The sequence below is a fragment of the Talpa europaea genome (genome assembly GCF_964194135.1).
Source record: "Talpa europaea genome assembly, chromosome: 5".
In the NCBI taxonomy this organism is placed as follows: Eukaryota; Metazoa; Chordata; class Mammalia; order Eulipotyphla; family Talpidae; genus Talpa; species Talpa europaea.
The window spans coordinates 112,138,443-112,164,096 of NC_140071.1; the positions used below are offsets into that span (position 1 = coordinate 112,138,443).

The 25,654-nt window shown below is 37.0% G+C and overlaps 2 protein-coding genes across 3 annotated transcripts in view; one reads left to right on the forward strand and one right to left on the reverse strand.

Moving 5' to 3' along the window:
• IGFBP7 (insulin like growth factor binding protein 7) overlaps window positions 1-1,628 on the forward strand; it is a gene marked incomplete at its 3' end in the record, with an annotated part of 76,579 nt that extends 74,951 nt beyond the window's left edge. Inside the window, exons 4-5 of the mRNA XM_084233005.1 lie at window positions 308-434; window positions 1,609-1,628. Of these exons, the coding sequence (XP_084089131.1) occupies window positions 308-434; window positions 1,609-1,628 (147 nt within the window). The remainder of the gene's footprint in view (window positions 1-307; window positions 435-1,608) is intronic.
• Window positions 1,629-1,861: 233 nt separating this feature from the next.
• The window catches only part of POLR2B (RNA polymerase II subunit B), a gene marked incomplete at its 5' end in the record, with an annotated part of 34,827 nt that continues 11,034 nt past the window's right edge, over window positions 1,862-25,654 (reverse strand). For both annotated transcript variants that reach the window (XM_084233298.1, XM_084233299.1), the window contains 19 exons: window positions 1,862-2,040; window positions 3,091-3,286; window positions 6,062-6,222; window positions 6,743-6,856; window positions 8,161-8,268; window positions 8,490-8,579; window positions 8,660-8,910; window positions 10,228-10,322; window positions 11,880-11,976; window positions 14,764-14,932; window positions 15,264-15,462; window positions 16,932-17,086; window positions 18,736-18,847; window positions 18,950-19,089; window positions 19,341-19,484; window positions 21,514-21,700; window positions 22,374-22,493; window positions 22,641-22,837; window positions 25,051-25,215. In XM_084233298.1, coding sequence (XP_084089424.1) covers window positions 1,951-2,040; window positions 3,091-3,286; window positions 6,062-6,222; window positions 6,743-6,856; window positions 8,161-8,268; window positions 8,490-8,579; window positions 8,660-8,910; window positions 10,228-10,322; window positions 11,880-11,976; window positions 14,764-14,932; window positions 15,264-15,462; window positions 16,932-17,086; window positions 18,736-18,847; window positions 18,950-19,089; window positions 19,341-19,484; window positions 21,514-21,700; window positions 22,374-22,493; window positions 22,641-22,837; window positions 25,051-25,215 — 2,790 coding nt within the window. In that variant the 3' untranslated portion in view covers window positions 1,862-1,950. The remainder of the gene's footprint in view (window positions 2,041-3,090; window positions 3,287-6,061; window positions 6,223-6,742; window positions 6,857-8,160; window positions 8,269-8,489; window positions 8,580-8,659; window positions 8,911-10,227; window positions 10,323-11,879; window positions 11,977-14,763; window positions 14,933-15,263; window positions 15,463-16,931; window positions 17,087-18,735; window positions 18,848-18,949; window positions 19,090-19,340; window positions 19,485-21,513; window positions 21,701-22,373; window positions 22,494-22,640; window positions 22,838-25,050; window positions 25,216-25,654) is intronic.

Sequence of the window (25,654 nt, forward strand, 5' to 3'; positions counted from 1 at the left end):
TAACCACAGAGGCCAACTGCTCAAAAGCCTGGGCAATCTTCATTTACCCTACAGTATACTTTAAAAAAAATTAAATTTGTATTAAATCTAAAAAACAAAAAAATTCCATGGCAGTTCTGAAGATAATTCTCCCAGCAGATAAACATGGTAACTGAATGTCTCCCAGCAGATAAATAGGACTTGGGCTACTTCTAGCAATATCTTTACTGTGAACCCCCTGGCCATCTTAGGAAACTTCTGAAATAATGATCTAATTAAATAAAGCCAGTTGGTCGTTGAGGATCTCAAGATCTTTTTTCTCACGCAGGTGTCTCCTCTCAGTAAGGAAGATGCTGGAGAATACGAGTGTCACGCATCCAATTCCCAAGGCCAGGCTTCAGCATCAGCAAAAATTACAGTGGTTGATGCCTTGCATGAAATACCAGTGAAAAAAGGTAGGTAAAAAAAATCTTACATCCAGGGCTTCCCCTGGTGGCGCAGCGGTTGAGCACTGGGCAGCGAGGCTGCCCACAGCCTCTGCAGCGCTGGTTCGATCCCCGGCAAAAAAAGAAAAAAAAAAAAAAATCTTACATCCATTTAAAACAAACTAGTGCTTTTGTTTAATAAAGAACAGAACCAAGTATGAAATTATCAGACAAAGCTCTTAATGAAATTCTGTAATGTTAGGAATCCACGCAGGCATTGAGCATGCCCATCAAAATGTAGAGCACATAGCTCTAAAAGAACATCCAGATAGTTGATGGAATGCTATTATGACTTTCACTTTCTCTTACGTAGTCAAAACTCAAATTGACTAAAATGGTTTCTAGTCCCCATAACTTTCTATCTATATGGCATTTTTCCTTGGTATTGTGACTTTTGTATTAAATCTCCATTTAAAGGAAATACTGTAGGCTAATCTGGTTGGTCCTTCACTTTGAGTTTTTATAAGAAAAAGCTAGAGAGTATATTGGCACGTACCCAACCTGTTCCACCTCCATGCACTTCACTGTCAAAAATCTTCCTCCTAACCACCTATCCCGGGGGTGTCAGAGCAAAGCTACTTTACATTTATATAGTTCTAGTAGAGTGATGTCTGAATTGGCTTTCACTTAAGATTAAAATAAGAACAAAATTCATTGGTCAGCATTTGTGAAACCATTTCACTGTGTGGATCACTCAGCTATGGTATGAAAGGAAGAAATACCAAGTAAAGATGCATTTGGTCAGATTCTCTTGAGCCAAGATGTGTAAGCCAGGCAGTGAAACAAACAGAGCAAAAGCTGAGAGTTAAGTCCTGTGTTTGAATCTCAGGTCTGCCACTAATTATTGAAGGAGAGCTGGAGGACAGACAAGTTTCCTTAGCCTCTCTGTGAAATGTGCTTTTCCAGTTTTATCATCAGGTCCATCTCTTATATTGAAACAAAAATTGCAAACAGCTCTTTCCACATCTAAAATCAGGTGTAACTCTCATTCCAAAGAGCAGTCCACACTCTCATTTAAACAGTGCTCTGTTCCTATATTATAGTATCTTCATTTACTTGGAAACACAAAACTACCTAAATGTTAGAATGTCAGCATACATTCATATATGTAACTAGTTTTTACCGTTTTCTTTTTTTTCAACAGGTGAAGTTGCCAAGCTATAAACCTACAGAGGGTATCAGTCTGCACAGCGTAGCCATGGATAACTACGACCCCTTTTCTTACCTAATAACTCTTTTCTTCTCACCCAGTCCTCTAACGCTTTAGTTATAGTAACTGGTTTTACACAGAAATGCAAAATAAAGATAACACATCAAATCTATCTACAAAAATTTATTATCTATTTACAGAAGGAGGCATGCATATCATTAAACAAAACAAATAAAATGCTTTTTCTTGCAATGCAGTACATATTTGTCATTTATTTCTTAAAGGCTGTATCACAGAAACAAAACACAAGACATTTACAAGTATCTTTTAAAAGAACTAAACGCTCATCATTCGAGGGGCAATGCTCATAGACATCAGTTCCTGAAACAACAGTTTGCACGCATAAGGCATTCGAACCAGAGAAATCTAGAAAGGAAAAAAAAAAAAAAAAAATTAGCAAAGCTCTATTGAAGTGACCCCCACTTCTCTATCCCAGAAAAAAATAAAGAATTGTAGTGTAGATGCTGAATAAATGAGTAAGTTAACCACACTCACGTTTACAGTATTTCTTTCTCCTAACAGGCTTCAGAGTTTAACCTTTTTTGCCATAGTTTATCTTTACCCTCCTCAATTAAAAGGTTTAAGAAAAACTCCTTTAAAGTTCCTTTGTACAAGGTATTACAATTACAAACATATTGGGGCAATGACCACAGTAAAACTTAACCCAGTTTTTACAAAAATCAAGTTACCTTTTTTCTCATTTACAACTAGGATACTTGGGGCCTCCCTGGTGGCACAAGGGGTTAAGATGCAACCTATGAAGCAGCCACTACAGCATGAGTTCGATCCCTGGCCAGGGAGCTACCTTACAAGGCGCAGCAGACCTCTCCTGACTCGCCTGCTGCTCCCTTCAGCAGTGTATTTCAGTAGATCTGCCTGTTCTGTTCCCCATTCTGTCTGTGGTGAATCCTCTCACCCCCCACACCACTGGCCTCTACCCCAGTTCTTATATGCATAAATAAATAAATCTTTAGGGCCTCCCCGGTGGCGCAGCGGTTGAGCGCTGGATTGTGAAGCTGCCTGCAGCCTCTGCAGCGCCAGTTTGATCTCCGGCCACCGGGTGAGGGTCCCACATGGCGCGCAGACCTCTCCTGCCGCCCGCTGCTCCCCTCAGCAGTGTATTTTGTCAGTCAGTCTGTTCTGCTCTGGCTCTGGTGAATTCTCGCACCCTCCCGCGCTTCTGACTGTACCCAGTGCTTGTATAAATACATAAATAAATCTGTTTAAAAAAAAAAACTATTAAAAAATAAATCTTTTAAAAAAATTTTAAAAATGAAACTAGGATTCTTTTCAGAGGCATCCTATCAAAAATTGGAAAATAGCAATGTGTCCCACTATACTAAGTCTGTGGGGATGATGAGACCAACATGGTTATGTCCTAGACAAGCCTCCATTGCCAATAAGGTCTGTACATACCTGTGTTTTATTACGACAGCCCCTGCATTCATATGTATGGGTCCTGGTGTTAGCAATGGCCATTATTCCACAAAGATTGCAAACGTGAACCTGATATGGATCTGATGCCTCAAACAACCTTTCCCTTAAAAACTGAGCTGCTCCATGGGCTATCTGACAATCTCGTTCCATTTCTCCAAAACGCAGGCCACCATCACTGTTAAGGAAAAAACAACAGACTATTTTGTATTTATTTTCTATTAAAACCAGCATGACTAATGGCAAAGGTATAGAATGGTAATAGTAAGGAGACCTAGACTCTTATTTTTATGCCCCAGCATTCTCTCAACATGGTAGGGAACAGACACGTTTACCCACTATTTGGTATATGTCTGAAGGTCCCCAAATGGAGTAAATACATTAGATTCTCAAGCACGGGCTACAGTTTCCCTCATTAACAAGTAGAGTCTCATCATACTATCATTTAGCTTACGAGAATTCAACTCCACACTAAAAAACGAATAAGTCAATCTCCACAAAGCAGTTCCTAAATGAACGAACCTGAAATGACAAAAGCATGTTGGCAAAAGTCCTGGAAAGAACAGGTGTGTGAATACAGCCTTTCCCATCACATAAGTGGAATGAATACATTGTTCAGATGGTCAGACAAGTGGGTGGTGTTGACTTCATCAACAACTACTTAATATACAAAGCATATCAAATTAAATAAATTACATTTATAATATTACAAATCATTTGCCAACTTTGGAGGCTGCTAAACCACCAACTCTTCATCTTGAAAATTAGTAAATGAAGGGAAAGAAGTATCTATCTGCCCTTTGATATAAGAACTATGTGACTAGGTAACCAAATGAAGAAAGTTTCTTTCTACAGTATTTCAGCTAATAAATAAAAAACTGATAGGACTTTAGCTAATGATCATTAGCAGCTGCTGAAATCATAAAAAGAGACAAGATACTGGAAATAAATAAAACTGCTTATTAAATACCACTGCACAAGAGCTCACATCCCAAATCTCATTAAGCCTCTAGATCTAATCCGCAATTTACAAGAAAAATAGGAATGCACAGCACAGGAATGCAAGCAGCAAACCAGACTGAGAAACCCTCCAGGACAAACAAACCAGTTTCTTCAAAAATAAACTGCAAGGGATAAAAGTTGGAGATAAAAGAGAAAAAAACTTAAACCTATTAATCAAGTGCAAAACATGGACCTTAAATATACCCAGACTAAAACCAACAAATCCTTTTTTAAAAATTAGGCAATCATCAAGGAAGTCTGAGCACTGGATTATTTAATTAAAGAGATACTGTGTGTGTGTAGGGGGAATGTTTGCTTTTTAACATTCTAATCTTTGAAAGCACAGGTTCTCAGAGTGTGGTCTGTGGGCCTCATGGGAATGACAACTACTTTTATGATAATACTAAACACATTTGTGTCTGTCACTGTGTTGACATTTGTACTAATCGTACAAAGTAACAGTAAAACTTCAGTACCTTGAGCACAAAACCAAGACAGTGAAAGCAAACTTAACTAGTAGTTCCATTCTCTGAGTAGCGGGGTAGTGCAGTCAGTTTTACTTCACAATGTCCTTAATGGTTAGTTTTATTAACAACCCCAGTACATGTCTCTTTACTATCCTATGACAAGTTCTCATACAGCATTTCTGATGTTTACACACTGAGGATGACTGTCTTGAAGAATAGCACTTGCACCATTCTGAGCTATTATCATGGAGTATGTTTACTTGAAACTACAGCAGATGCCAATTATGTAAATTCACAAAAATTAACACCAACTACATTCATTCAGACTTAGATTTTAGCAGGTATTTTTTCTGAAAATGAACAAAGTGAGCCTTTCACTTCAAAGAAAGTAATTTTATCTGTTGAAAAATTGAAAATCTGAGCTTTCAAGCAAAATTGAGAATTTTAGAAAACCTTTATCAACTACTATGAGCTTGATAGCATCCCAAAAAGATTTTTCTCACAACATGGATGATAATATTCACAAATGTGATTTTTTATTTTTTTGGTATAATGAAATGTGTTAGCACTTGAAAATCTACATAACTCAGTGAATCAGTATTTCCCAAAGGACCAAATGTGATGCTACAAAATTATTCATGTGTAAAAGATATAAAGTATAAGATAGCCAACAGATTTTTAACATAAGTATTAAAGATTCACTGATATGGCTTCAAGTTCTACATTAAAACTAATCTTCTAAGAATTTATAATATCATTTTGCTGTATTAACTAAAAAGAATCCATAAACACCTGAAAAAGCTATTAAAATATTCTTCCTATTCTAAAAATAAATCTTTGTGAGATTGTATTTTCCTCACATACTTAAATTAAAAAAAAAAAAAAAAGACTGTGATGGAATCAGCACAGAAGTAGATGAAGCAGTAGGTCCTCAAGTAATGTTGTTTTGCTTAAAATCACATAGGACCCAATTAAAGAGGCCGGGTTAGGAATTACTAAAAGAAGAATTCAGTCTAATATGACAGCTCATTTAAGAGATTAGCAAAGGTAAATCAATATGACTAAACTTATTTGGAAAATATGCTTAGTTATCATTAAAAATGTTACATTAATGAGTAATGGAGTTATTCATGTTACCTTTCAATAAATTAACAAATATTTTAATTATTACTCAGTTCTAATTTCTAACATGGATAACAACCATCATAAACAAAAGCTCTTTGGAGTCCTGAAATCAGAAAATTTGAGAATCACTTTTTTATAAATACATGCTGAAATATTTACAGAGGAATTTGTGTTATCACTAAATGATCAGAGGTTGCTGGGGATGGAAGTGACAGGATTAGCTATCTGTTAATGATAATTACTAAAGTGGGGTGACAGGCACATGGAGGTTCATTATATCATTATTTCTTTTTATGTTTGACATTGTTTATTTAAAAAGGCTCATTAATCATAACAATGCAATGATGAAGCTCTCTTACCGAGATCTGCCCTCCATGGGCTGTCTATTAAGGATCTGAATAGGTCCCCTAGCACGAGAATGAATCTTATCATCCACCATATGCTTCAAACGCTGGTAATAAGTAGGACCAATAAAAATTTGTGATGTGATTTTGCGACCAGTGAAACCATTGTACAGGACCTGAAACAGACAGATTTTGAAGCACAGTTTTAAAATATTCCACAAGTTTAAAAAAAACACGTGCATATACAGTATGGTTCTATTTATATAACAATCAAAATATACAAAACTAATCTATACTGTTAGAAGGCAAGAGGCAGTTACCTTGGGTGGGGATGGGAAGGTAGTGACTGAAAGGGGACACTTAGAGGGGGCATCTGGGCATAAAAGGAAAGGTCATTTTCTTTGGGGGATCTCAGTGCCAGTCAAGCGAGTATGTTCAGTTTGTGAAAACTGATCAAGCTATATATTTCTGATCTGTGCACACATTTGATGTATGTCTTATACTTACTGCAAGGTTTGATTTTTTAAGAATAAAATTAAACACCATAATCATAATCTATTTAACAGTAGGAAAATAAGTATTGTACTAGCTTTTTAAAATGTCCTAGCTTCAAAGCTCAGAGAAATCATCATTTGAAAGAAACACATAATAAGAACACACATAATATATATATTACTGATGAAAGAGCAAGTATACCTCATTTCCTCTGAGATGGTAGCCATAATCAGACAAAAGATTAGAAATCTTCTGCACATTAACAGCATCATTAAATGGAGTGGCATCACCAATTTCACCCTTATTAGCTGATACCTTAAAAAGAAAATAGGCTTTAAAAAGCTACTTTTCACCTCCTCTCAAAACTCTGTAACCATAAAAATATATTCAATAAAATAAAAATCCTTTCTACAAAGATTTTGAACTTAAAAATCTGTTATGGAAAACTGTAATATTACAAGATTTGTTTTATAAACACATTACACAAAATATAACTTATCCCCCTAAAACCCCCTCAATTTAAGTCTTCAAATAGGAAGCTATCCATGGGACCAAATACAAAAAGAATGAGACTTCCAAATACTTCCAAGGGCGCAAGGAAAAAAACACTTTTGTGTCCTAAAATCTAAATCTGCACTTTCTACCGTGACATAATTCGTAAAAACAGAAAATCTCCAGGGCCTTCCTGGTGGTGCAGTGGGTTGAGCGCAGCACTGGGAATCTGTCCGCAGCCTCTGCAGCACGGGTTCAATTCCCGGCTGGCCAGGGAGATTCCCACATGTCGTGGCAGACCTCTCCTTTCGCGCCTGCTGCTCCCCTCAGCAGTGTATTTCGGTCCATCTGCCTGTTCAGCTCCCTGCTGTCTCTGGTGAATCCTCTCACCCTCCCACACCTCTGGCCTGTACCCAGCTCTAGTATAAAAATAAATAAATCTTTAAAAAAAAAAAATCCTCCATTTAAAAAAATATATAGAAAATCTCCACTAAAAGATGTGTGCATGATAATAAATAATATAACTATAAAGTTGTACACAGGGAACTAGCTACCAATGAATTAAATATTCATCTATAGAAAAGAATCAGTCAGGGCCTCCCCAGTGGCGCAGTGGTTGAGCGCTGGGTTGCGAAGCTGCCCACAGCCTCTGCAGCGCCGGCTCCATCCCCGGCTGCTCCCAGGCCAACGGAGGAGGGTCCCACATGGTGCGCAGACCTCTCCTGCCGCCCGCTGCTCCCCTCAGCAGTGTACTTTGGTCCTTCTGCCTGCTCTGCTCCCCGCTCTGGCTCTGGTGAATTCTCTCACCCTCCCGCGCTTCTGACTGTACCCAGTGCTTGTATAAATAAATAAATAAATCTTAAAAAAAAAAAAAAAAAAGAATCAGTCAAAAGGATTACCCCATATGTATGTAGAGGTTGGATGTAGTAAATTTTACAAAAATTCTAATTTAGCCATAATTTTGCATACTTTCGCAAAAAAAGGGGGAGGTGGGCATAATCACAACCAATTTAAGAGCAAGAAAGTAAGTATTGTACTAGCTTTTCTAAAGTGCCCTGGCTCAAAGCTGAGAGAAATCACCTATCATCATTTGAAAAACACACCAGTTTGGAAGAAGCATCTCTTACCTTCCCTTGAAGACATTCAATCAAGTGACCAATAGTCATACGAGAGGGGATGGCATGGGGATTTATGATGATGTCAGGGGTGATACCTTCACAGGTGAAAGGCATATCCTAAAAAACATTTTTTAAAGAGAAGTTTAAATCTCTTAGATATGGAATTAGAACTTACCCCACCACCATCCACGTGCATTTTTTGAAGCCCTAAGTTCTATTAAACGTACTTAATATTACAAAACCAAACATTGCCACCTTTGGGCTCTTAAGCAAATTTTGATTTAATAAAATGTTCAACAAAACTTGGATTAGAGGTAAAGCAGGTAACAGACACTTACCTCTTGTCTATACTGAATACCACAAGTACCCTTCTGACCATGCCGACTGGCAAATTTGTCTCCAATCTGTGGAATTCTAACGGAGCGTACCTGAATTCATAGAAAAATCAGTTAGTTAAATCAAACTGGTTTACTTTCTATAAATATTGACAAGACAAAGCAATACTCACCCTTATTTTACAAAATTTATATCCTTCCTGGTTAAGAGTTACCATGACCTGATCCACAATGCCCGTCTCACTAGTTCTGAGAAAAGTACTACAATCTCTCTTGGTATAGCGTCTATTAGTGCTTTCCAATTCATCTTCATTTTCAGGCAAAGTGACCGTTTTGCCTATAATAACATCATCTCCTGATACACGAACTCCAGGAGCTATCAAACCATCATCATCCAACTTGTCATAAATAGCATGCCTCATACCTGCAAGGACAGACATGCGATTTTCAGAAAAAATCCTAGCACACACAAAAGTATTTCAAATGTCACATAATCCACAACAAAGATTAAAAACCAAATACATGAATCAGTTCCAAATCAGAGAGGAGTTCACAGGTATCTCCAATCCCATGAACCATGTGTAGTAGTAATGTCTTTATTCCAAACTTTACAAATAATTCTAAAGTCTGTAAAAAAGTATAATGGACTTATCACTGGAAAATCAAGTCTCCATTTGCTAGGGGACTTTGGATTAGTGTTTTGCCATCTTCTGATCACTGTATTACATGAGAGAGAATATACATGGCCTCTGTACCTCTGTACACATCCCCCCATAGAGCTTTTTAATTTCTTCTTATATAATCTTAACTCCACTGACATCAATTCACTACTACATACAGCCATCCATGGGAAATGAAATGATAGAAAAATACCTAAACAAGCAAAATACATTTATTATCAGAAATCAAGACCATAGTAGAGATAACCTATTCCCTTGGAACATCCCATGCATTCCACTGTAAATACAGGTTTTAAGTATCTGTGAAAAGAAAAGCAACTAAAAAATGAATGTCCATTTTCTAGAAGAAACAAAAATATGCTCAGAATCCTCTTGTTTATTTGTTAAATGCATACAAATACTGTGGCTGGATGAATATTATGATAACACTACAATGTGAAGACAGAAGGAAGTTCCTATTAAAAGGCATAAAAACTAGGACCCGAGATAGTGCAAGTTAGACAAGGCTGAGGTGTGTCCCTCTCTGGTTTTCTAAATACCCTCCTCAGTGCAGGTGTTACACCAGGATGTAAGGGCTATAGAAGGCCCACTCTTCAGTACAAAGATTTTTAGCAATACATATTTTCTTAACTATGGGCTCAGAGAATGACATAAAAACATACTGCCATGTGGCTAAAAACAGGGGGAGGAGGAGGGAGTGGAATAAAACCCAGAAAATTAATTAGGAAAACCAAGGTTTAAATCCTATCATTTGGCCTCACTGGTGGAACAAGGGGTTAAGATGCAACTGATGAAGCTATCCACAGCCACTGCAGCACGAGCTCGATCCCCAGCCAGGGAGCTACCCACATGGCGCAGCAGACCTCTCCTGACTTGCCCGCTGCTCCCCTGAGCAGTGTATTTCAGTCAATCTGCCTGTTCTGCTCCCCAGTCTGTCTCTGGTGAATCCTCTCACCCCCCGCACCTCTAGGCTGTACCCAATTCTTGCATGCATAAATAAATAAATCTTTAAAAGTAAACAAATAAATAAATCCTATCATTTAAATGACTGTATCACTTACCCTGGCATGTTGCACGTGTAGGCTTCTCAAAAACTTCTTCTTGATCAAATCCCTTCTTAGACTCCTGTTCTTTGTATGACCGATAGAAAACAGATCTAAAAAAACATGATTCTAAAGGTAACTTTTATATTCCTTTAGTACTAGCAGTTAGAACATACCAGTAATTTTTACTTAACTGATATCTGGGACAAGAGTTAACTATATTAAGGGTCAATGTTAATTTCTAATACTACCACACAGGCCACACACGCAGTTTTTGACCCAAAACCTTAATGTACGATGCAGGAAGGACCGGAGGTCACTTTCTAACCTGCTGCTCAAAACAACTATTTTCTCAGAGACCCAGTATCTGCTTGAGTATCTCTAGTGAGAAGTTAGTGGTATGGGGCCTCCCCGGTGGTGCAGCGGTTGAGCGCTGGGTTGCGAAGCTGCCCGCAGCCTCTGCAGCACCGGTTCGATCCCCGGCTGCTCCCCGGCCACCAGAGGAGGGTCCCACATGGCGCGCAGACCTCTCCTGCCGCCCGCTGCTCCCCTCAGCAGTGTACTTCGGTCCTTCTGCCTGCTCTGCTCCCCACTCTGGCTCTGGTGAATTCTCTCACCCTCCCGTGCTTCTGACTGTACCCAGTGCTTGTATAAATAAATAAATAAATCTTTAAAAAAAAAAAAAAAAAGAAGTTAGTGGTATGAAGATATAATGTCCACCTTTGGTCCTAGTGCTATCTCTGAAACAACACGGGGGGGGGGAAGCCCCTCCTATCTTCTAAATTTCCAGATTTTTAACCAATATTCATATGCCATGGGTTTTGGGATCCATGTTTATGCATGAAACAATCAAACTGAAGCATAACAGAAAAAAAGAATAAAAGCACATTTTAATTTAAACAGATTATAAGCTAATTTTCATATCTTCTTTAGCTGTCTCTACATTATCTAAATGTAAACATGTATGTGCTTACAAAAAAATAAAAAAGGCTTCAAAGTATTAGTATATGAAAATCCTGAGACAAAAGCAGCAGTGTCTTCAATTAGTTGTTTGTCACCTCGACCAGGCCTCCTGCTCTCTGGCGTAGGGAACTGGCTTCACACACTAAACCCTATGCAATGATTATGCATATTCGTTTCCATGAAATTTGTTTTCTACATTTCCAGCAGGGATGGGAAGGAAGTGAACTAGATGAGGTGAATAGATTATGGATTGTGATAGCTCTTGCAACTTTCCTGGTATGTTGCCACCCATGATATATAGAAATAACATAATATATGTTATTTCAGTTAAAATAGATTTGTTAATCCAGGTAGCACCTTGGTTTGATTAATGTGTTTTGTTTATTTTGTTTTTTGTACCCCGGCTTTTGTATGCATAAATAAATAAATCTTTAAAATAAATTAAAAAAAAAAAAAAAACCCTATGCAAGCATCCATACAGCATATGAGCCTGCCAGACAGCCACAAAGCTACACAAATGGAGGCAAAAGATTACATATCATTACAGAAAAATTTCTGCCAGATCAAAATTTCTTTCAGCCTAACTTTCAAAATCACCAAAAGTTTTGGACACATACAAGTCAAAACTACTATTAAATAACTTATTTCTGATTAATGTATTCACATTTCCACTATATGTGTTTAGACAAATTTTGTAAATAGCTGACCTGAAAAAGCCTCTGTCTACAGCTGAACGGTTCATGATAACAGAGTCTTCTTGGTTATATCCAGTGTATGATGCAATGGCCACAATTGAGTTGATACCTACAAAGAGTGCATTAAAGAGCAAGTATTAAAGCACCAACTGGAAAAACAAAGAAAAATTGCCCCTTTCTTTTAATTCAGTTTTATTTAACCGCATATGCCACATATCACCATGGAAACTGTTAAAAGTCAACTCCTCCCAGGATAGTAATCTGTGAGGCAAACTACAGTAAGCAAATCCTACAGACTAGAACCCATCCCCAAAGTAACCGTTTTAATAATAAATGGTTATAAAGTGTTTTCCCAAACCAAGTTTCACAATTTTCACAGCACAAAATGTGGCAAAACCTGACAGACACCATCTTCACATAATTAAAATTACAATCACTAATAATGGGTTAAACAGACAGTCTGGACCTCCTGATGATACACTGAAAATACCACGCCTCTTCTATACTAATCCTGCCAAAAATTCAAAACCTGAGAAAAACAGTCAAACCAAAATGAGGAACCATTTACAAAGTAATTTTTGCCTGGACTCTTCAAAAATGGCCATAATGAGAAATGAGAAGACTGAGGAATGATGCCAAATTAAGAGATAAGAGATAAGCAACTAAAAGCAATTCACAATCCTAGACTAGATCCTAGGCCCTTTCAGAACATTGTTAGGACAACTGGAACCATTTGTAATGGGCACCACTAACCTGATGTGCATTGTGTTAACCTCATTCTGATAGTTGTCTTATGAAGAATGTACTTATTTTTAGAAAATATACACTAAAGAATTACAGAGCGATGTGACTTCATGTTTGCAACTTATGCTCAAATGGTTCCAGAAAAGAGAGAATAGTGAAACAAATGTGGTAAATGTAAATTAGGAAATCTGGATGAGGGGATGTAGGAATCCTTAAACTAGTCTTACAACTTTTCTCTAAGTGAAATTATCTCAAAATGAAGGTGGTTTTTTTTTTTTTTTTATGATTTGTTTATTTATTTATTTACACAAGTACCAGGTACAGTCAGAAGCGAGGGAGGGTGAGAGAATTCACCAGAGCCAGAGTGGGGAGCAGAATAGGCAGACTGACGAAGAAGTACACTGCTGAGGGGAGCAGCGGGCGGCAGGAGAGGTCTGCACGCTGTGTGGGACCCTCACCAGCAGCCGGGGATGGAACCGGCGCTGCAGAGGCTGCGGGCAGCTTCGTAGCCCAGCACTCAACCGCTGCGCCACCAGGGGAGGCCCAAGGTTGTTTTTTTTAAGGATGAAGCAGTACTAGAACTGAAAGGTAATAAGCAGCCCCTTCCAGCCTTGCCCTCACCACTTTCTATCAGTCCGAAAGGAAGCAACACTTCATTTCAAATCCAAATCCTTGTGTTTTTTTTCTTCTCTCCCTATAAAGCTGTATTATCTAAACGTTACAGAAAACACGGCAATGTAAGTATATCCCAAAAATATGAGCACATTGTAGACAACCTAAGAGCTTCAGGTTTTCTAAACAAGAGTATCCCCTTGTGGAGGACTCTGAAAATAAATAATTCTAGCCTGTAAGAATTTGCTATCAAAATGTTAGATCCCATATTATGGTTAATATTTTAAAACCCCTACTTAGAAGGCAAACTTTACAAATAATAAATATTACCCACAGTCAAAACTAAGATTTTGCTAATTTAGTAAGAAAATAATTGTGCCAAAGAACTATACTGTCTCCTTTAAGATTCAACATCTTGAGATCCTTCAGACTTGTCTACAAAAACTGTATAGTCTCCTTGAAAATGTCTTCCTATAAACTCCTAATTGTCCAAATCTCTCTTATTTCTTTTCCTAGTGCCTAAAATTTTCTCTAGCTTTATTTTCCTTCTGAATTTTCCCTCAGCAATTTCATAGTAATTTATAATTATTAACAGAGCAAATATTTCACACTGCTAAACTTAACCTCCCCTCAACTTACATTTGCAACTCACATTAGGAAATAATTTATTACATGCAGCAACTGAAAATCAACACATCCAAAATTGATCTTATCAACGTGTATCTAAATCTCTTCCCTTCTCCAATGTATGCCCAATATTATTAACAGTAGCCCTCTCTCCTCAATTACACAAGCCACACACAACATTTCCATCACATTTTCTTCCCTCTCTTCATCATTCCAGAATCCAAGTAATCATCAAGCTCTATCAAAATTACTCAAAACGGTGCCTCACACTTTGTCATTTCTTCAGGACCTCGCCATTCCTCTCTTAGACCACTGCAAAAATCTCTAAATTATCTCCCTGTTAAATACCGTATGACTCTAATATTAGGACCCTTATACAACCACCAGAATGATATTCTTAAAATACATTTCTAATTATATTACTTCCTTGCTCAAAAGGTTAGATGGGTCTTCATTTTTAAATAAAATTCAACCTGCTTTCTCCAAACCATGACACCACACACTTCACTCCCATGTATTTAAACTCTAGCCATACCACACTTACAGGACTGCTGTTTCCAGATCTCATGTCTGCATGCATGTAGGCCACTACACGAACCATTTCTCAAACTCAAAAACCATTTCATCAACTTTACTCTATCTAAAATGCTACCTCCTTCAAGAAACTATCTCTAGACTTCCAACAAGAATCAATCATTTCTTTCAGTCTGTGCCTCCACAGGATTCTGTGCCTCCATCATTACACTTTCTACATAGCTACCTCTTCTTTTAATTCTACTCAGATTTTCCACCATCTTATAAATTCTGTGAGAATAGAGATTGTGTCATAAGCATTTTAAAACCCTTCCAAGTACCCAGAAAAGTGCTTAAGCATGGCAAGATCTTAAAAACTGTAAAACAAAACTGAACATACCTGCTGGCAGCTCTCTAAATCGTAGATATTCCATAGAACGTGTTGTCACAAGTGGTTTTTGAGGATAATAGAGAACATGGGCCAATGTATCCATACGAACATGGAAATTGGTGATATAAACTCCCATAGCCTGCTTACCCATAGCAGACTGGTAGGTGTTTCTAGGGGACTAATGGGAGAAACAAAAAGCAGAATCGATGATAATTTAATTACTTCTAAAGCAATAGACTCTTTAGGGCACTACATAAATCAGAAATATTTATGGGGTAAAATTAGTAAAGTTCCTGTTTTTTCCTGAAAGGTAAGTCATAATCATCTGGAACAATCAGTTATAGTTTGTAACAATAAAACACAAGAATAAGCCTATTAAATGCTGATTCTGTAGGAATATATAACTTTTTCATTACAAGGCTTTTCCTTAGGAAGACATGACAGACTAATCTTTTTTATTCCATTTCCCACTCTTCCTCACAAACCAGAAGTTAAAAGCTGCTACCAACCTGGTTATGATCAGGAAAGGGAATAATAGATGCACAGACACCAAGAATCATTGATGGATGAATCTCACAGTGTGTGTATGTGGAACAGTAAGCTACTTCTTTCTCTTGTAAATCATCTGGAGTCATTGCAAGCATGACTGTTTCTTCTTCCAGAGTATCAATATATTCTACTACTCCACTGGCCACCAGATCCTGCCAACTGAAAAAGAATAATTTACTTAATTCCTTATTTCCTGAAATATTTTAACTAACAAGACCGCCTACTTAATAAAGAATATTCCTGAAAGAGGAGGGGAGGGAAGGGAGGCAGATGGGGTATTGGCACAGTGTTTTTAGTGGAGGCAGAATGGAACATGTGCGCATAAGGAAGAACAAGAATGTAACCCAAAATATAAAAAAATTTAAAATAATTAAAATGATAATGCCAGAAATAAAAAATATTCCGATATGTACTGATAGAAAAAGGTATATTACTGTTAACAATGAAAAAAAAAAGCAAATTATTGGACAATACATATAAGGACAATACATATAAGGTAGGGCTCCATAACTATCTTTAGGTTGTTTTACTTGCTTTATTTTTTTTTTTTTAAGATTTATTTATTTATACAAGCACTGGGTACAGTCAGAAGCACGGGAGGGTAAGAGAATTCACCAGAGCCAGAGCAGGGAGCTGAACAGGCAGAAGGACCGAAGTACACTGCTAAGGGGAGCAGCAGGTGGCAGGAGAGGTCTGTGCTCCATGTGGGACCCTCGCCTGGCGGCCGGGGATCAAACCGGTGCTGCAGAGGCTGCAGGCAGCTTCGCAGCCCAGCGCTCAACCGCTGTGCTACCGGGGAGGCCCTGTTTTACTTGCTTTAAAGAAAGTGTACTTGTGGGAGCAAAGAGTATATAAATACATAAAATAAAGTCTAGAAGAATATAAACCCAACAATTAGCAGTATTATGCTTTAAGAGAATATGAATTAAAGGCTTTTAATGTATTTTTATAATTCATAGTATTTGAATTTTTTACAGTAAAATATGTCACTAAAAACCATTTGTAAAGCAAGTTCTTTTTATTAAATTTCTAATTTATTATTACATTGCTCAAATTATGTTATATATAATGCATTATTTGTACTGTATAGGTTATTTCTCATTATTAGATTTTATTATCATGTCTTAAATGAAAACTTACAAGTCTCCAGCTTAATAACGAAAGTTAAGAAAAGGGCCTCCCTGGTGGCGCAGGGGTTAAGACACAGCACTATGAAGCTACCCAAAACCACTGCAGCACGAGTTCAATCCCGACCAGGGAGGTGACCCACATGGCGAAGCAGACCTTTCCTGACTTACCCGCTGCTCCCCTCAGCAGTGTATTTCTGTCAACCTGCCTGTTTTGTTCCCTACTCTGTCTCTGGTGAAGCCTCACCCCCGACACCTCTGGCTTGGACCCCAGTTCTTGTATGCATAAAATAAATAAATCTTTAAAAAAAAGAAAAGAAAAACAAATTTATTTTGGGGGTGATGATAAATGTTCTGGCATTAAATAGTGGTGATGATACACAATCTCATGAGTATACTAAAAACCACTGAACTGTGAAACTTAAAATAGGTAATTTTATAGCACATCAAATACATCCGAATTTTTTTAATGCACACACTTTTCTCACTACATATTCTTACCTGTAGTTGTTATATTCTCTCTCTTTCAATTGGTCAATATGTCTCTTCTTCAAAAGCAGCTTTTGTTTTTCCACAATCAGAAGTGGTCTACAAATACGGCCTGCATCTGTATAGATCCGAATCTCCCGTTCTCGAATATCTCTGATCATGGAAACCTAAATATAAAAAGACAAAACAATCTAATGAACTTTTACTTTCTCTATATCCCCAAGGCTTAGCTAAAAATACAGTATTTCTTTTTTTTTTTTAATTTATTCATGCATACAAGAACCGGGGTACAGGCCAGACACGTAGGAGGGTGAGAGGATTCACCAGAGACAGAGCGGGGAGCAGAACAGGCAGACAAGGAGAGGTCTGCCACGCCATGTGGGATTCTCCCCAGCCGGCCGGGATCAAACCCGCGCTGCAGAGGCTGCGGACAGCTTCATAGCGCTGCGCTCAACTGCCTGCACCACCAAGGGAGGCCCCAAAATACAACATTTCTTAATAAGTTTCTGCAGCAAAAAGTTATTGAGTAAAATGAACAAATATAAGTTTATCATTGTTCAATATACTAAAAACTAAGGTATAATTTAATTTTTATAAAGGAAAAAAACCCAAGCTTGGTAATTAAAGGGGCTCAAAATAATCTGATAATGTCATGCAAGTTAATGTAAAGAAAAAATTTGGGGATTTACAACAAACACTAGTATATAACAGTATCTTATTTTGTTTCTTTGATAATTACACATATTTCACTCTGTAACTTCTCAATAACAGCCCTTTACTACTTTGTTTTGACCATACTTTTCCAGTAATAAGCTAGATATTTCACATTCTCCTGTCAGACAAATAAATGGCTTATAGTCTAGCTGTTCAATTCAGCAGTCACTAGCCACATGTCACTATGGAGCACATGAAATGTGGCCATTCTGAACTCAGATGTACTACCAGATTTCAAAGAGAATGTCACAAACACAAGGTATGGATCTGGGGGAATCAAAGGCCTGCACCATATCATTCAATAAAAACATACTAAAAGCAAAAAGCCCAAAGTTCCTAACAACTTTAATAATTAAAATAATAATTTAATAATAAAAATAATCCACCCTGATTCCAAGGCATTTCAATATTCTCTCAAATACAGTAGAATTTATTAGAGGTATCACATTTTAGGAATGAATCTCTGGATTCAGACAAAGGATAAATCACGATGATTATTCCCTTTTTAAAAGCATTGTCAGTTTTATAAAACGATCCTCAAATAATTCCTTTTGAAATAGAGTTCTTAAATTGTATTTAAATTACATGTCAATTTTTTAGAAGCATATATCTAAGCATTAGAGCAAGTAATACCTTATAATTAGCTCAAAATCAAAACATCACCTAGACTTTTGACACAAGCACTTTACAATTCAGGGGAACCAGTTAATGGAAAATAACAATGCAAATATAAGTTTGATTAGTTTTATTCCTCATTTAGAAATCCCAAAGATCCTCCTCTCTGGTGGCGCATGGGGTTAAGTCTCAGCATTATCAAGTGTCAGCAGCCACTGCAGCATGACTTCGATCTCCTGCCAGGGAGCTAAGCCACATGGTGCGGCAGTCCTCTCCTGTCTTGCCTGCTGCTCCCCTCAGCCGTGTATTTCTGTCAATACACCTGTTTTGCTTCCCATTCTGTCTCTGGTGAATCCTCTCACCCGCCCCCCACCCCACACTTCTGGCCTGTAGCCCAGATCTTGTATGCATAAATAAATCCTTTAAAAAAAAAAAAAAGAAAGAAAAGAAGAAAAGAAATCCCAAATATCATTTTAAAGACACTCACTTCAGACACAATGATGTCCATCTGACGCCGCAATTTCCTTAGAGTGTTCATAAGTTGTTCAGGATCTTTATGTATTCCAACCCAGCACCCATTAACAAAAATCTTGGTTGCACTGAAATGCAAAACCAAAAGCATTTTGTAGTTAGTATTTCTATACTAACACCGAACCAGAGATAACAATAATTTTGGATTTTTTTATTACATCTATACACACTCAGCAATAGCTGCAGGAGAAATTTCTTCTAAATTTTCCATACTCCATTCTTCTAAAAATTCCAAAATTGGAGAAGGTTGAGATCCAACTGAAATATAAGCCATCAGAGCTAAATTTTTCACAAGGCCTACAGCATGGCCCTAGAATAGGGGGCAAAAAAAAAAAAAAAAAAAAAAGTATTACATCGATTTAACACATGCCTATCAAAATCCTTTTCCATAAACATTTTTTCTTCAACTTGATTTCAAGATTTCCTTCCTAAGAGCAAAGTTATAAACGGTATCTTAATTCTAAAAAATACTGCATAATAAAAACTTAACTTCCAAAAGTAATTATGCCCTATATAATTTTTGGCAGACTCGTTGTGAACATAACTCTACTGTGAAATTACCTCTGGAGTCTCAGCAGGACACACCATTCCCCACAACGTATTATGCAACTGTCTTGGCTTCGCTAGTTTGCCATCTCTACCAATAGGAGAATTTAAACGACGCAGGTGAGAAAGAGTAGATGCAAAAGTCAGGCGGTTTAATACCTAGAAAACAACAGCAAATTTTTAAAGTTTGGGCAGTTCTACTACTCATACTCACATTTTTGGCAAATATTAGCATGAGGCAGTCATATTTTTACATTAAATATATAAGCTGTGTCAAAATGTGCCTACCCCTCCTTTCTCTATCCCTTCCCTGGATAATCTTGTTCACCCCCATAACTTCAGAGTCTTTGATAGCAGGGATGGCAAATAGGTAACAAAAGTCCTAATACACTGAATAAGTATTTTATTTAAATTCTGACTCCAACCACCAGAACATCAACTCCACAGGGATAGGGATTTTTTTATTTGTTTTTGTTCACTGTGGATCCTAGTGCCTAGAACAGTACTTGGCATACATTAGGCATTCAGTAAGTGTTAAATGTTACCAACTCAAATTTCTTTAAGCATGGCAGACATCACTAATCCATCCTAGTAGTTTTCCCAGGCTAGAACCTCTGAATCCAACATGGAGATCGGATATTTACAGGACAGCAAGCAAGGTAATACTTGTAAGTAAAGGTATTATTCAGAGGGATATAAAGCAAGCAACACAAGCTCGTATCTAATAACAAGTCACAGTGTTCCTCCAGTCCTACAACAATCCAAACCTCCTTCCTTTTCCTAAATCTCCTGTCATGGTTAATGCATCACCCTTTTCTTTATCTCCCAGTCTAGAAGACTCTATTTTTATCTCTCACTTTCACACATCAATAAAACATAACCTGTCAATTCTATTTTCAAATTTTCTCAAAAGTCAACTTCTCCATTCTCAGTATCATAGCCACACACCAGTCTCGTATTTCTTACCTATACTATATTACCTCACAAGTGTCTGTCCTGTCCCTTCCAACCCACCATTCTCGGTTACCATAATTATTAAAACAGATGTGTTCATATCACTTATCCATTTAAAAAAATACTGAAAAGGTTCCAACTGACTGCAGAGGAGCTTGGTATTAAAGCCCTTCTCACGGAAATGCCAAGCAACCTTCCCCTACCAGTCTCCTGATGTTTCTGTAGTTCAGCTATATTGTCAAACAACCTCTCACCAATCTACCTTTGACCATGCTATTACCACAGACTGGAAATTAGTTTCTCCCAGAATTTCTTAGAGTATTTGGGTTTCTAGGAATCGGGAGTTTGAGATTGGTTTCAGAATGCCAAATCTATCAGGTGATAATGGTATGGGCCAGTTTAATATTTTTTTTACAAGTTTTCCCCAATTATTCCAGCTGAGAATAGCTATTGCTGTCACTGTACTTACAATAGGCCAACATAGAGAAATGAGTGTTAAAAGAACAGATGGCCTCAACTTAGGATGTTTCTACTTAATTTTTCAACTTTACAATGGTGCAACAACAATACCCATTTAGTAGAAAACTATACTTTGAATTTTAAGTTTCTATCTTTTCCTAGGTTAATGATAAGTGGTATGATACTCTCCTCCCTGGGCAGCAGCTGTGAGTCACAGCTCTGAGTCCTTCAGGTTATCAAAAGGCTAAACAACCAACTCTCTGCAGTGACTGTGTTGCCAGTGCAAATGTTCTGTGCACATTTATGGTAGGCTGTGCTAAGCTATGATGTTTGGTAATTTAGTTTTATTAAACATATTTTCAACTTACATCATGCTTATCAAGAGGTAAGAAGAGTTAGATCGAGGAAGATCTCTACTATTTGCAACAAACAAAAGGGATGCCTAACCAGTCTCTTGAGTCAGCATCTAATATGGAGCTTTAAAGACTTAAATTTCACAAACACGGGCAATCTCACCCCCCAAGTAGCTACTCTAATTTATTAACTCTCTTAGGCTTCTAAATGCAAACCAAATTTTTAGGTCCCCTTAGTGATGCTAATAGCTAATTTAAGAAAAATTGCATTTCATAATTCAAAATTCCCAGGGATTTTACATGTGACCAAGGGGGTAAAAAGCAAAATAAATTTTCGTTCGGAGAATGAAACAAAATGCTGGTCCCGTAACATTTTCCTATCAAACCTAGTAGTAGGTTTATAGTACAGCCGACACCCTTACCTGAGATACTCCAGCTCTGGCTTGATGAGCTTTCTTTTGATCACCCCAGTTTCCAGTAGCTAAAGAGTATTTTAGACCATCAGATATAATTCTTGTTTTAATTGCCAACTCCAAGTTAAAATCCTTTCCTCGATCAATAAACTTCTGCGCATAGATCCGTACTTCTTTAAGCAAATTCTTAAACATACTGCCAAATAAACAATATTATTTTAAACATATAAAAGTCTGTAACATGCTTTCTCAAAGGGACAATACTGCCAAGAGGGGACAAGAAGCGGTTGGGGTAGAAGGAAAGGGCTGTCATTACTCTCTTAATATATGAAAAACACTAAACTACAATACACTAAAAGCAAAACATATACAAAACACTGTTAATATTATCTTCTTGCATTACACATTTTATTTTTAAAAATAACATTTTACTAATTTATAATTTTCTATATGTTCATTATAGAAAATATGGAAATCATAAAAACATACCAAGAATAAAATAAAAATCATTTACAACCCAAATACTGTAATATAACTACTACTAATATTTGATATATTTCATGCAGTCTTTGAAAATGCGAAAGCAGGATTAATAAAAACTTCAACATCAACACTTAGAAAATCAAGGCAATAATTCAGTTTTCTAAAATACTTTATAAAGTTACCAGAGGAATAACGACTAGGCAATCAAGTAATAGAATGTCCCACAAACTTGAAATTCTCAGACATGAAGAACTAAATCTGGGCAAGTGGTAGAGTACATAGCTAACTTCATATGCAGCCAATACAGATACTGCTCCATGTGGAATGACCAATCTAAAATGAAATCTCCCTACTTTAACAAAAAAATACATTCTATAGTTCCTTACCCTCTAAATAAGAATGCAAGCAGTGGCCCAGCAAGATCCAATCTTTTGTTCCCATAGTGATCTCTGTCATCTAATTCTCTTCTACCCAAAGCTGCTAGAAGCAACCTATGAACCATGTACCTTAAAGAAAAAGAAAGCAAGCATGTGATGTTAGGCTTTTTTTACACTTATATATTTAAACATCATTTTTTGACATTTTTAACTTTAAGAGAAACTTTATCTTAACTATGTCTTGGCAAAGAACTTAAAACATGAAATTTTACATACCCCAAGAAATAAGCTTTTTTGGTCTCACAAAAATCACTGACACCAACATGAGGGAGCATTTCTTTTTGTAAGACTTCTTTTGCATATTTAATTCTTTTCTCTTTGGTAACACCAGGCTTTGCCCCTCTTGAGCCAATAAAATTAAGTGCAACATTCTGTTCTTGAATGACAAAAGCTTCATCCAGAGAAGGTTTAACCTATTAGATAATCTATAAGTTATTTTCAGATTCACAATTTCACCTCAAAATGAATCAACTATCACTTATTTTGCAAAATCCTTATGAATCTAGTCAAACATACAAAATATTTTTAGAAAAACCAAGTTATTACAAAATCTTAGAAAAGACATCTTAGAGAGTCCTGACAAAACCCATTCATCAGCACAGGCAATTATACTTTCTACAAAAATAAAAATAATTGCATTATAAAAAGAAGGATATTTCTTTTTGGTTTTTAAATTTTAATGAACAATGGCAAAATAAAGTTCCTTACAAATATTTATAATCAATTTAGAGACGTTTAATACCAAATTAAAGTTTACTGAGCTACAAATGAATTAACGTACCAGATTATTTTCAGTCTGTTTAAGAGGCTTTTAACCTACAAATAAAACTACTCAGTATTTTGCAAAGCACACTATTATACAGACTTGCATTCCATACCTGCCAATAACAAGCTATGGCCTGTAATGAGCCATGTGATTAGTTTCCTCATCTAAAAAGGAGTTAATAAAATAATCTCTAATTTTCACTCCAATTTTAATTTTCCAGCTCTGAATATGGGGAACGAGAGGTAACATTAGTAGCTTTGGACCCTCAAAAGACACTTTAATCCCACCACATAGACTGAAATGCCTTTCCAGTCTTTGATTTCTGATGTTTATTTAATCACTGACCCACAAGCCAAATTCCAATCATGGCACCAAAGGTCAGAAAAAGACCCTGTAAAGTAGTCAAGGTAAAGACATAGATAACACAGTAAATAAAAGTGCTCTCTTTACAGGAAGTTGTTACTATGAAATTATCTTGTTTAATTCGGGCTAGGAAAAAGGAATAGCTAATGGTATTTTTGCTAGATACAATAATGTACTACAAGAAGAAAAAAATTCAGGCACTTTTGCATAGTGAATGCTTGATGCAGACTTAAAAAAACTGGCCTAAGCACTTCATAAGAGCTTGTGTATCATGTGACTCACGATACACCGTCCCAGGAAGCACACATCAGATCTGTATTTTTCCGGCCAAATAAATGCAAAAACTGAATCTAATCATGAGGAAATATAAAAAAAAAACAAATTGGAAATTCTACAAAGTAGCCTATCCTAACCAAATTCACAACTTTATGAAAGACCGAGGAAAAATTTATTGCAAAGAAGCTAAAGTTACATAAAAACAAAATGCAATGCATGATCCTGACTGGATTCTGAACCAGAGTGGGGGAAAATGGTACTGAAGACATTATCAGGACAACTGGCAAAAACCGGAGTACAATAGTTAATAGTATTGTACCTTTTTAAATATCCTGATTTTCATGACTATACCACGAGTATATATGTGAATGACCTCTTTCTAAGGAAATATGCATTCAAGTATACAAGAGTAAAAGGGCATGATACCTGAAATTTACTTTCAGATGCTACAGAAAAAAAAAATGCATATATACAGATAAATAGAATACTAAAGCAAATGTGTCAAAAGAACAAACCAGTGAATCTGGGCGAAGGATATGCAAAAATTCTTTGCAACTTTTCTGTAAGCTTGAAATTATTTCAAATAAAAAGTCTAAAAGAAAGGAAATACCAACTTCTCATTTTCCCTTTTTACTAAACTGTACCAGGCTGGTATGCTTTTATGATTTTCCTTATGACTGTTTCTTCCTGTTGTCATTGCATCTGGAAGGCTTAGGTTTTCTTATCTATTTTACACAGAATTATTAGGAAGAGGCTAAGGCAGGGCTGAAGCCTTTATCCAGTAAGTGGCACATGGGATTTTTAACAGCTCATTTGCTCATAAGCAGTTTTCTACTAAGTTTTTTTTTTTTTTTTTTTAAATAGAGGCATGTTTTATTTGTTTGTTTGTTTATACATGCACTGGGTACAGTCAGAAGCACGGTAGGGTGAGAGAATTCACCAGAGCCAGAGCAGGGAGCAGAGGCAGAAGGACCGAAGTACACTGCTGAGGGGAGCAGCGGGCGGCAGGAGAGGTCTGTGCGCCATGTGGGACCCTCCTCTTGTGGCCGGGGAGCAGCCGGGGATCGAACCGGTGCGGCAGAGGCTGCGGGCAGCTTCGCAACCCAGCGCTCAACCGCTGCGCCACCAGGGAAGCCCAGTTTTCTACTAAGTTTTAAGATTAGTAACAGTAACTTTAAACCTCTTGTAAAACACTATGAATATATTTTGCTTTCACATTACCATTTCCATCATTTCTGGATCTTCAAAATCATAAATAATATGCTCTAAAATATCTCTGTCAGACACAAAACCTAATGCTCTGAACACAATAATGATGGGAACTTCTTGCTTGATATACGGTAACGTGGCCACAATGCGCTGACCAATAGCACTCTTTTTTGCACCCTAGAAAAATAAAACATTGTTAGAATGAGCACCAGAGATCACATTCATATAAAACCATCCTGAGAACCACTGTATACTGTATTCATTGTATATATGTCAATGGAACCATGGCTGCATACTCTAAGGAACACTATGGCCGCTTTTCAAAATCACTGGAAAAAAGATCTTTAAATGACAGGCTGGTCATTTAAACCTGAGAGAATGATGATTCTCTGCTATCTGCTGCCAAGATCCTCTCAGAATTTCCCAACACTGCATTTGGACTTGACCTTTGGTTGCCAGAGAAGATCAACTCTGATGCCACTCCATCTCCCCTTCCCCAAAAAACAAAACAAAAAAAAAAAAAAACCTCCAGAAGGAAAGAAACAAGAGATTAAAACTAACTCAGAGATGGTCAGTCAGATATCTCCTTGTGTGAAGAATGTTTCAAAATCAATAC